Genomic DNA, 12,907 nt, shown 5'->3' with positions numbered 1-12,907 from the left:
TGAGTCTCAAAAAAAAAAAAAAAAATATATAGAACTTGTAAAACTGCTGCTTCTAATCTAAACAATTATCCAATATTTCAGCCGTAAAAATCCACAATAATTATCATCAATTACTATCAGCACTTGCCTCAAAAGCATCATCATCATCGTGGCACTCCGTTGGTTACGATGACAAGGGTTCCAGTTGATCCAATCAACGGAACAGCCTGCTCGTGAAATTAACGTGCAAGTGGCTGAGCACTCCACAGACACGTGTACCCTTAAAATAGTTCTCGGGGAGATCCAGCGTGACACAGAGTGTGACAAGGCTGACCTTTGAAATACAGGTACAACTCATTTTTGCCAGTTGAGTGGACTGGAGCAACATGAAATAAAGTGTCTTGCTCAAGGACCCAATGCACCACCAGGAATCAAACTCACGACCTTACAATCGTGAGCCAAATACCCTAACTACTAAGCTACACACCTTCTATGATAAATGACAAAGGGTCTGTTTGTATAGGGTCATTTATTTCCTGTTCCTCTCTGTATAACCATGTCCAGACTGTTTGTTGTTGTTAGAATGACAAGGTTACAGGTGAGGGCTGGCATCAGAAAGGATGTCTGGCCACATAATATCTCTGCCCCAACTTACTCTCATTGGACCCATACAAGCATAGAAAAATAGATGTTAAAACAATGACCATGCACACACACACACACACACACACACACACACACAGCTTATTGTCTATCAAAATTTCACTAACAAGGTTTTTGTTAAGCTGACATTATGGAAAGAGACTTTGAAGAAGACGCTTCCCTGAAAGACTGAATCCAGAACCGAGTGGGTTGCTAACGACCAGTTAAATATGTTAACACTAATTGACCTATTGCATGATTATAAACTGAGGAACTTCTACCGCTGTCACCACTACTACTACTACCACTACCACCACTACTATTATTGATGCCACTGCTGCTGTTACTACTACTACTACTGCAGCTGCTTCTACAACTACAACTACTACTGCTACTACAACAACTACTACTACTATTACTGCTGCTGCTACTGCTGCTGCTACTACTACTAAAACTGCTGCTGCTACTGCTACTACTACTACTACTACTAAAACTACTGCTGCCTCTATTACTAATGATACTACTACTATTACTGATACTGCTGCTGCTGCTACTACTACTACTACTACTATAATGACAAATGTTGAATATGAGAAGATGATGAAGTAGAACTGCAATGAAATTTGCCTCATTAGAAAGTGCTGGTTGGCTGGTCGGGTGGCTGGTTGATTTACCTTTACCATGCAGTAGTAGTAGTATTATCATCCTAAATGAAGTGGATGAAATGTAAAACTAACAAATTTCAAGATTTCAGGGCATCTTTCTTTCAGTTTGATGAAATACATTAATTAAAACAACTAAATGTTTCCTATTTCAGTATCTAATCAACAAGAAATAATAGAACATTCTTTGATTTTTTTTTAATATTCTTTGTTTTTTTTTTTGTCAAAACCTCTCCCACAATTATTAACTTTTTTTTTTACCTTTTCTGCAAAAAAAAAAAAAAAAAAAAATTGATATTTAAGAAAGAGATATTAATTTTCTATAAGTTATTAAGCTTGGCTAATTATTTATAATTAGTAAATTACATGAATACAATCAATGAAAATGATTTTAATTCATGAGAAATCAACGGCAAGATTTTTCTAAGCAGCAGCATGAATGTTTAAACTAAAAAGAAAATAATAATAATAATAATAATAATAATAATAATAATAATGATAATAATAATAATATAAAATCCAACGAAATGAAAGAAAAGTAGAAATGCAGAAAAGCCTTGCATGTACTCACAGAGCTTACTTCAACTGTGTTCCTGCTGAGACTACGTAAACTCAAAGCACGGCTACGTAAACTGCTGCAAAAGACAAATTTGCGTTTTGTTTCTCTTTAAATCAGAATCAAACAATAACAGATTCAATATTCTATTTTATTTGTTTCATTTTTTATTTCTTTTTTTTAAAATTTTTACATTGGCAACAATAATTTATTCAACAATATTTTCTGATGGTTAAGACAAATAATAATGATGATGATAATGGTTTCAAATTTCGGTACAAGGCCATAATAATGATAATAATAATTATAACAACAACAATAATAAAATAATAATAATAATAATAACAACAACAAGAGCACTTAGAGAGAGTGCAAACCTCCACCAAAGCAACACCAACATCCTCTCAATGATTGGCCAGAGATGATTTTTAAAATGAGAATATTTGAAATAAACTCAACTGCACTCACAAATGAGAATACTAAAAATGAACCCAACCGCTCTCAAAAATTAAGTAAAAAAACAGGAAAAATAAACCAGAATCCTTGTCCAGTACCAGATTGATCCCAAAATCTAATCAGTTTGTGCCAGTCAGGAGGCCAAACATCTCTGAAAGTTTCATCTGAATCCATCCAGCGGTTCTTGAGATACCTTGTCCATGCACAGACAAACAAACAAATGCGGTTGAAAGCAATACTTCCACCTTACAACAACAAGGCACACTCCAGAAAAGGTTTCAGAAAATGAATAATAACTTACATAGAACTAAGAAGCAACTCCCAATGCACAATGTGTGCCACCTTAAAAGTGATATCAATAGGCTCAACCTACCAAGAAAAGAAGAAGGCAGAACTCAGAAATGTAAAGATACCGAGCATTTTGTCAGGTGTGCTAATAATTCTGTCAAGCTCACTGCCTTCATAATGGTTTCAAATTTTGACACAAGGCCAACAATTTCAGGGAGGGGGTAAGTGGATTACATTGACCCCAGTGCTCAACAGGTACTGATTTTATCAACCCTGAAGGGATGAAAGGCAAAGTTGACCCCAGTAGCATTTGAAATCAGAATGTAAAGTCAGGAGAAATGCTGCTAAGCATTTTTTCCAGTACAGTAATGCCAGTACACTGCCTTAATAATAACCAATTTTTGCCAAGGACCACCAAGAAAGAAAAATAAAATGCCTCCTAATCAAAATATCAGTCACAACAGATGACGATGACTCTCTAAAATGAAATGGAGAAACATTCAAAACACAAAAATCTAGGAATAGAAATAACGTCATATGTGGGCCCTGAAAAACAGAAACAATCCCTATAATAATAGATGGTTTAGTGTGATCTAAAAGCATAGACAAATGCATAACCAAAACACCAAAACTTATGAATATATATAACATACAGAAAATAGCACTGCTTGGCATCACACACAGATCTTATGCAGAGCACTTTCAAATACAGTAAAAATAACAACACCAAAACAATACCCAACAGCATGTATCTAAGACACGCACAGCTGTGCTTGGTAGTGCAGTGAATGCACGCAATAAAAATAAGACTGCTTTAGTATAATAATAATAATAATAATAATGATGATGATGATGATAGAGAACAAAGAACTTTGTACTTTGAGGATATTAAACCTGCATTTATGACATGAAGATATAAAAATCAAGATATGTTTGTAGTAAGAGAACATCAAACCTACATATAATTTATAGCAAGAAGGCATCAAACATACAGATATATATATATTTATTATGACAAAAGAATACCAAAACTAAAACATATTTTATGGTAATAGGATATCAAAACGAGAAATCTAAATTTCATTTTTTTTTTTAAATGTGTAAAATTTATAATGTCTTTATTTATTATGAATATTTAGAGCGAAAATTATGGAGTTAGATAATAAAATGTAATAAATTATTTAAATCAAACATTAATTTGTAAATTGGGAAAGCATAAACAAACAGTGTAGAAGAAAGATAAATGATAATTCTATTATATCAGGAAAATATATTTTTTTTAAAATGTTGTATTTCAGGAATGACCTTTCAATTCCAATTGTATTAAATTGTATAAAATACCAAACTTAGAAGAAAATATAACAAAACATTAATGAGAGAAAAAAATTGATTTTAGACATAAATTATGTGAGAATTAAAGTAATGTTTTTTCTATGCACACTAATGTTAAATTCTCCCCATGTTGAATAGTTTGGGTTATTTTTGAAGATTTGTGGGTGATAAACAAATAGTTCCTCAACAGAATTGAAAGCAAATAAAAAGAAGTAATAATGGTTTATTGTTGGAATCAAGGAGGGAAAAATGATTCGTTGATAAAATTGGGGACACAAAAAAAAAAAAAATAATAATGATAATATAGTTTTCGTTGAAAGTGAAGGAGAAACATTGTTTATTGATTGAATTTAATGAAAAATCAAAACAAGAGGTTTATATTGCTGGGATTGAGGTAAAAAAAAAAAAAAAAGTAAATACTTTATCAAAAGATTTTGGGAAGACAAAAACAATAGTTTATGACTGGAAATGGGGCAAAAATAAATCAAATAATTTATCACTGGAAATGAAGCTTAGAGGGAGGGGTTATTGTTGGAATTGAGGGCAAAAAACAAATAGTCTATCACTAATAATTTTATCTAAATTAGCACAAGGCCAGCACTTTTAAAGGGAAGGGGAAGTCCATTATATCGACCTCAGTGCTTAACTGATACTTATTTCATTGACCCTTAAAAGATGAAAGACAAAGCTGACACTGGCAGGACTTGAACTCAGAATGTTGTGAGCTGGAAGAAATGCTGCTTAATATTTTGTATGATGCACCAAAAATTTTGCCAACTCACTGCCTTTAAATAGTTTATCACAAATAATGATCTTAAATACTGCAAAATATATAATCTCTGGAGAGGTCAAGCCTACCTTTGATCTGAGAAAGCTGGACTTCCATATCGTGCGGTGAGGAGCTGGCTTCGTAGACGGAGATAATCTCTTCTTACATTGGGATCCCGCTGAAATTAGAGATAAATGCTACAGTTGAATATGTATCTCAGAAAAAAAATTACATGGCTGTTTGGTAAGAAATTTGCTTCCCAACCACATGGTTCCAGGTTCAGTCCCACTGCGTGGCACCTTGAGCGAATATCTTCTACTATAGCCACAAGCCAACCAAAGTCTTGTGGGTAGATTTGGTAGAAGGAAACTGAAAGAAGCCTATCGTATTTATACATGTGTGTGTGTGTGTTTATACCCATAATCTTTTAACAACTGGTGTTGGTTTGTTTATGTCCCCATGACATAGTAATTCAACAAAAAGAGACTGATAGATTAAGTACCAGGCTTTAGAAAAAAAAAAGTGCTGGGGTTGATTTGTTGAACTCAACCCTTCAACTTGGAGCCTCAGCATGGCCATAGTCCAATGACTGAAATAACTGGCACTCCGTCGGTCATGACGACGAGGGTTCTAGTTGATCTGATCAATGGAACAGCTTACTCATGAAGTTAATGCGTAAGTGTCTGAGTACTCCACAGATGTATGTACCCTTAACGTAGTTCTCAGGAAAATTTAATGTGACACAGAATGTGACAAGGCTGGCTCTTTTGAAATGCAGGAACTACTCATCTTTGCCAGCTGAGTGGACTGGAGCAATGTGAAATAAAGTGTCTTGCTCAAGGACACAATGCTTCGCCGAGAATTGAACTCGTGGCCTTACAATCATGAGCCAAATGCCCTAACCACTAAGCCATGTGCCTTCACAATGACTAAAATACATAAACGAGAAAACAACATTGGTTAAGTGGTGTGAGACAAACACAAAGACACACACACACATATGCATGCATGCAGGCATACATAAAAGAGAACATTTATGATGAATTAATGCAGACCTTAGAACTCTTGTACCCTGACTACAAATTCTCATTTGTAGCCATCATCGTTAGGTGCATTAGGCTATGTACCTACAAATTTACACAAAAACCTAGAAATACTAGGTTACCAACTCGGCTGAAACCGGCTCTCGCTCTGAGTACAAATGTCTTGTTTTCATAAGTTTTGAATTAGAATCTTCCACCAAACCTTAGTCACAATTTAAGTTCCTAACACCAGCTGAATGATAACTAAGTTATTTTACTAAATTCTTTGTTTTATTTAAAATTAATTGAAAGAAACAGAGAGCATCTCAAAATAAATACAGTAACAAAGGGGTCAAGAAGCACCTAAACAGAACTCAAAGAAATACATACATACATCTGCAAGATGGACTCCCTCATGGATTCCATCTAGCAAATTTATATACAAGGCATTGATCAGCCTGGGGTTATAGTAGAAAACACTTGCCAAAGGTGCTGTGCAGTGGAATCGAACCCTAAACTACACAGTTGCAAAGCAAACTTGCTAACCACACAGCCATGCCTTGACCTACCTGTTGTTCTCGACAGGAAATAATGAAAATAGTGTACTTATAGAACGTGGGAAGATTTTTTTTTTTTTTTTTTTGGAGTAAAATGGTGAAAGGAAGAGGAGGTGATATTAGTGTGGTTAACATTATGCTGAAAATACTGAATGACATGTTACACTTTGACTTAAAACATGGGTGGTTACCAAAATGAACTTGAGACTGAAGTAGACAGTCAGACTTGCAGAGCTGTCTCACCATTTTATTTATCTATTTATCTATTTTTCATACTGTCTCACCAGAAGTAGTTCTTGAATAGGTGTAGAAATGGTGGTGCCAGCAAGTTCAATAAACTAACAACAGCTGACTGACTGTTTGACTGACTGACTAGATTGCTGGCTGGCTGACTGGCTGGTATAATTTAAAAGCAATGTAATGGTAGAAAAAAAATGATGTAGGAAGGTTCTGAAAACTCATTAGTGCTTGAGGTTTATCAGTGAAGGAGGATCTTGTTGTTTCTAATAATAATAAGTGTAGTGCAGAGAATGGCTTAGGTCTTCTAATGCCTTTTCTAAAGTGGCAGGCAGCTGATGATATTCTTAAAAATATCTTTTTTTCTTTTACTTGTTTCAGTCTGTGGCTGTACTGGGGCACCATCTTGAAGAATTTTAATAAACGAATTGACCCCAGTACCTTTTTTTTTGTCAAAGCTTGGTACTCATTCTATTGGCTTCTTTTGCTGAATCGCTACATTATGGGGACATAAACATACCAACACTGGTTGTCAGGTGGTGGTGGAGGACAAACAAAGACACATGCCTCCTTTCAGTCTTGTCTACCAAATGCACTCACAAGACTTTGGACAGCCTGGGTCCACCAGAATAAAACAGTAAACAAAGAGGCCCACAGATAAAAAATGGTTGAGAACCACTGATTCAAACCTTTTATCAGTTCTCAATTTTTTAGTCCATCAGTATAACAATAACAGTAATATTCGGGGAAAAAAATGGAATTTATTGTGATATTACTTATGGAGAATTATACAAAGAAAATAAAGAGTAGCAAAGAGATAGTGATGGGGTGTGCAATCTGAATAGAAGTGGGTGGGGGCGAGGATAGCATGGAACAAAGCCAAACACTTAAGCTTTGCAGACAGCTTCATATATACATGTGTGTGTGTGTGTGTGTGTATATGTGTGTGTGTGTGTGTGTGTGTGTGCACACAAATGTTGGAATTAGAACATGCATTACTCCAATTGTTTGATTTTGTTTTCCTTACTTCCCCGCCCTGCATCTCGGAATAAATTCTAGCAGAAATTGTCAGATTAAGAACGGCCACTAATCAAGAATTACTGAGCTTATATGTCATCAAACGATGCCTATATATACATTTACAGTAAAGGCAACAACCCACAATGTATATAAAGACTTTATTATAGTTATTATCATTACCATCATCATCATCATCATCATCATTATTATTATTATTACTTGTGTGAGGGTGGAACGCAGCTTAGTGTAGTTAGCAGCCAACTGCAATTGTAACTGAAGCCAGGAGATAATATTTGTCGACAGAGCATATATAGCTGCCTATCTAAGGAATTCTAATAAAAACATAACACAGAATGGTTGTTTGTTTATAAACTTTTTTGTTAAAATAAAGGGTCAGAACACAACCCCAATGCACCCCCACTCCCCAGGCACACCACACACACACACACATACATACACATAAAAAAGGTAAAAGAAAAGAAGTATAATCTTTTAGTTTTTACTTGTTTCAGTTGTTAGATTGTGGCCATGCTGGGATTGTATGTGTTTGTCCGTACTATCACTTGACAACCAGTGTTGGTTTGTTTACGTCCTCTTAACTTAGTTTAGTAAAAAGAACTGAAAAATAAGTACTGAGATCAATTTGTTTGGCTAAAGAATTCAAAGGGATGACCCAGCATGGCTGCAGTCTGATAACTGAAAGAAGCTAATATATAAATAGTATAAAAGAACGAAAATCCACACAGTTTACATAGTTTTAATATATCTTATAAGTGAAAGAGTATTGTGTTTGTCGACCGGTTTCACTTTTGCTAATCATGACACTGAAATTATTGTAATTATTGTAAATCTTCCTAAGAAAATACAAAATTATTATAATTTCAAAGTCCTTATTAGCGAAAGTGAAACTGGTCGACAAACACAATACTCTTTCATTTATAAAATATATTAAAACTATGTAAACTGTGCATTTTCCTTCTTTTATACTATATATAGCGTTTTCACATTACAACTCACTACGTGGGGATAATCGAAATTCTCTTCTTCCTTTTTTGCTACTATGCATGTGTGTGTGTGTCTGTGTGTGCGTGCATAGTTGAAATTTACAGAAAAACAATAGATGAAGACAGGTGTATAAACAACAAGCAGGTGTATTAGTTTGACGCTCAGGAAGGTGAGAAAGTCTTTTATGTTTCAAGCCTACGCTCTTCAGCAGAAAGGAACACAAGGAAATAAACAGAGAGAGAATAAAAAGATTTGCGGGGTAAGCGGCCAATCATGGTGACTGGCTGGACAAAGGTAGACATGAGAACTAGGAAGAAGGGGAGATAATAAAGTATTAGTAATCCCAAAACGAAGTTGTTTGCGTATTTAACTTGCTTGTTTTCGTATTTCATGTTGTTTACAGTTAGTGACATCCTGTACCCATATATACATATGTAAATATATATATATTATTTATATAATTATTTAATTGAATGGCATGCATCCATTTCCATGTATGTATGTGTGTATGTATATATATATATATATAAATATATAAACATATACATACATACATATATATATATAAACATACATACATATATACTCTTTTATACATTTCAGTTATTTGACTGTGGCCATGCTGAAGAAATCTAACTCAGAACCATGTGGTTAGGAAGCAAGTTTCTTACCACACAGACATGTCTGCACCTATGTATATATGTATACACACACATATTTTGACTATTATCCTGTTTATATTACCCAACATGCATACACATACATACATACATACATACATACATACATATATATATATATACACACACACACTCGCGCGCACACAAACATGCAAGCACAATTATATGTTTATATATATATATATATATATATATATATATATATTGTATTTTGTACTCTGAATAGAAAACATTTATCAGGTCAATTAAAAGAACCTTAACTTTATATAACTAAAGAAATCAGTAGAATCAGGGTAGTGTTAATGGTGGATGTAAAATGAGGGAGGGAGGGAGAGAGATTCACCAATCCTTCCCTTAAGAAGATAACAAGCTACTGATTAGATTAGTTACAACATTTACTATACAAGCCATTACATACAACATATGTTGTCTACTGACAATGGAAGTTAACATCTTTTATTTTTTTAAAATTCAGATGTACACAGCAATGAAGTTAAAAACAACATATGGAAAAGGAATTCCATTAGTTTTTTCAACAAGACTCAGAGTGTACGAGACCCTGATGGGTGTGAGAACTGGACTCTTACAGTTGACAGAGCAAAGAAACCTGGTATTAGAGCACATGTGCTTCAGAAGGCTATTACATGTCTTGGGCACAGAGCACAAAATGAACAGCTTTGTCAGACAGCAAGACAACAAATATGCTGGCAGACAGGAACCACTCTTGTTCAGATAAAAAGACAAAAGCTTGCCTGGTATGGTCATGTGCCCTGATACAATTCCCTGTCCAAAACAATTCTTCAGGGAGGGCGAACGAGAGGCAGAGAAAATATAGGGAACTTTACTAGGCAGAGAAGAGAGACCAATGGCAATGGCTGACTATGAAATTGCCTGGAGTGATGCCCCAATGACTGACTGCATCAGTTAAGGGACCTTGATGATGGTTGATGATGTAAAGATTACTGGGTTGGGTTGTGTGACAGGGAAGCAAGCTTCTTCAACTATGTAGTCACAAGTTCAATCCAGTGATACAGCAATTTAAGCAAGGTGGTAAATGAAAGTGTGCGTGCACGTGTGTGTGTTTTCAGGTGTGGATGTGTAGTTAAAAAGCTCACTTTGCAACCACATGGTTTCGGGTTCAGTCCCAGTGCTGGGCACCAAGGGCAAGTGGCTTCTACGCTAGCTCCCAGCTGACCATTGATTTGAGAGGAGACATGGTAGATGGAAACTGAGTGGGAACCTATAATATGTACATGCGTGTGTGTTTGTGTATGTGTGCCTTTGCATTTGTCTTTGTCACCCACTTACTGCTTCACAACCAGTGTTGGTATGTGGTTGAGAAAAAAAAAATCACTCAGCAATCACAGAGATGTGATTTCAATTCCACTGGACAGCATCTCGAGCAAGTGTCATCTACCATAGCCTCAAGTTAATTTTATCAAATTGTCAGTAAAATATAAGGGACAGAAACCATGTGAAATTTCAGCAGATTTAATCCAGATTTGATTAGTTTAACACCACCAAATGCTCCCTGGATGTTTTTAGTAGGGTCCCAACTCTGTTGTTGCAGACATTTAGACCAGCTCAATATTTTAATGCATTATTTCCTGCAGTATCAATCCATGAGTCACGATTTATTTTTAACTCTTGTCTCCTCCACTAACTTTTCAGACTCTGAGAAATGTCACAGGTGCTTCCACATTCCTCATCTAAGACATAAAATAAAGAAAACAAAAGTCTTGCTCATTTGGCTGTACATGCTGACAGACTTTCTCTAATCAATCTTTAACCTTTGGCCAACAATGTAAACCAATGTTTTAGTCATGATAAAATAAGCAAATCTGGGTTGAGCATTGATAGCAAATACAAGTTCACAGGTATGTATGCACACACACACACACACACTCATAGGGATTTCACATTCAATCCTGTGTGTGACTGTGTGTAACAGATGTCATCTACTATAGCTTGAAGCTGACCAATGCCTTCAAAGTGGAATTGGTAGAGAGATATTGTAGGAAAGGAGGACAGGATGGTAACAACTTGTCAGCATCTCTCAAGAAAAATTTGTTCAATTAGACTCTGACCTGAAGCTAATCAACAACAACGACGTCTATGGATAGATTCCAGGTTGACTTAGGGTCTGTGAACTGAGCTGAGTTGTAATTTTTTATTCTCTAAAAGTTGTAATTAATTAATTCATCCCCTCTACTTGCCAAATGTATTTCTTAATTCTTATAAAAGTTTTGTAAATTATTGTACAGGTTTAACTGTGAGGTTAAGAAGCTAACTTTGTAACTACATGGTCTTGAGTTCAGTACCACAACCCAGCACCTTGGGAAAATAAAAGCCTGTCATAGGTGTGTGTATGTGTGTGTATCATCATCATATATATACACACACACATACTAGTATTGAACAGTAAGGATGAGTGGTCAACAACACATTGGTGGATAGTCTTTATTTTGGGGTTAAGATTCTTAGCAATTATCAAGCCTGCCACATGGGACATTGATACTTGTCTCCATCTTGGATGAGAATTCTTGGCATGAAACCAATGGTAGCCTTGTTAACCCCAAAATAAAGTGTGTGTGTGTGTGTGTGTGTGTGTATGTGTTTGCATGCATGCATATATGTATGTGTGAGTGAGTGTGAGAGTGTATATATATATATATATACACACAGGTAGATATATGTGTGTGTGTGTGTGTGTGTGTGTGTGTGTGTGTGTGTGTGTGCAGCTTCATGTCTGCATTTGTCCTCCACTACCGCTTGACAACTGTGTTGGTTTGTTTATGTCCCCATAACTTGGTGGTTCAGCATAGTAGACTGTTAGAATAAGTATCTGTCTTAGAAAATAATAAGTTCAGGAGTCAATGTGTTTGACTAAAATTTTTCTAGGTAGTGCCCCAGCATGACCACAGTCCAATGACTGAAGCAAGTAAAAGATGAAAGATTAGGAGATCTGTTTTATTTTTTTGCTATTTTTTTCATAATGCAAACTTCAGAATTTTTCCGGAAGCCCACACCTAAGCGCCTGAGGGGCCAGAAGGTCCCTCAGCCCTGGCCTATACACTATCAAGCAGAAACATTTCTGCCACAGAGCAGAAGAGATACAGCACATAGATAAACGGAAGCAGAAACAAGACAAATGTACGGATTATCAGCAAAGGTTGCATCTGACGTAATAGAAACGTTCGGGGAGATAATACTGGCAGAAAAACAACAGGAGATATTGGAATAATATATTTTAGCAGTGTCCCTACAACATGGCAAACAGGAGATAGTAAACAGCACTGCTAGGAACTGCATATGTAGTGTAACATAGAAGATAATGTTGATTGTCTTTATGTAAAAACGGAAGAAAAAAAAAAGAAAAAAGAAAACTTCATTGTTTTTGTGCAACTACAACTTGGCTTCCATGCTGTAAATGTTCAGTCTTAATTACATTAATTTATTTTTTGCAATAATAGAGGGCTATTGCAGTAAATGTTTCAATGTAACATTCATATGAGTTTTGCAATAATTTAGAACAACCATGGTAAATATTTCGATGTCAAATAGATTCATTTAAGTTTTGCAATAAGGCAGGACTTCTGACATAATCTTCTTATATTTAGCTTTCTTGCATTGTACATGGCTTTAAAATTTTATTCTCAAATTAATGGGGGCTGTCTTTTTTTTTTTTTTTTTTTTTTTTTT

At 35.2% G+C, this 12,907-nt stretch overlaps 1 protein-coding gene across 1 annotated transcript in view; it reads right to left on the bottom strand.

The window, feature by feature from the left end:
• LOC106871344 (WD repeat-containing protein 13-like) overlaps positions 1–12,907 on the bottom strand; it is a 198,006-nt gene that overhangs the window by 114,298 nt on the left and 70,801 nt on the right. Inside the window, exons 3-4 of the mRNA XM_052976142.1 lie at positions 4,774–4,862; positions 1,855–1,918 (exon numbers count right to left, since the gene is read on the bottom strand). Coding sequence (XP_052832102.1) covers positions 1,855–1,918; positions 4,774–4,862 — 153 coding nt within the window. The remainder of the gene's footprint in view (positions 1–1,854; positions 1,919–4,773; positions 4,863–12,907) is intronic.

Source organism: Octopus bimaculoides, chromosome 23 (genome assembly GCF_001194135.2).
Source record: "Octopus bimaculoides isolate UCB-OBI-ISO-001 chromosome 23, ASM119413v2, whole genome shotgun sequence".
In the NCBI taxonomy this organism is placed as follows: domain Eukaryota; kingdom Metazoa; phylum Mollusca; class Cephalopoda; order Octopoda; family Octopodidae; genus Octopus; species Octopus bimaculoides.
The sequence above is the reverse complement of the archived record's forward strand: the minus strand, read 5'-3'. Positions and strand labels throughout refer to the sequence as shown.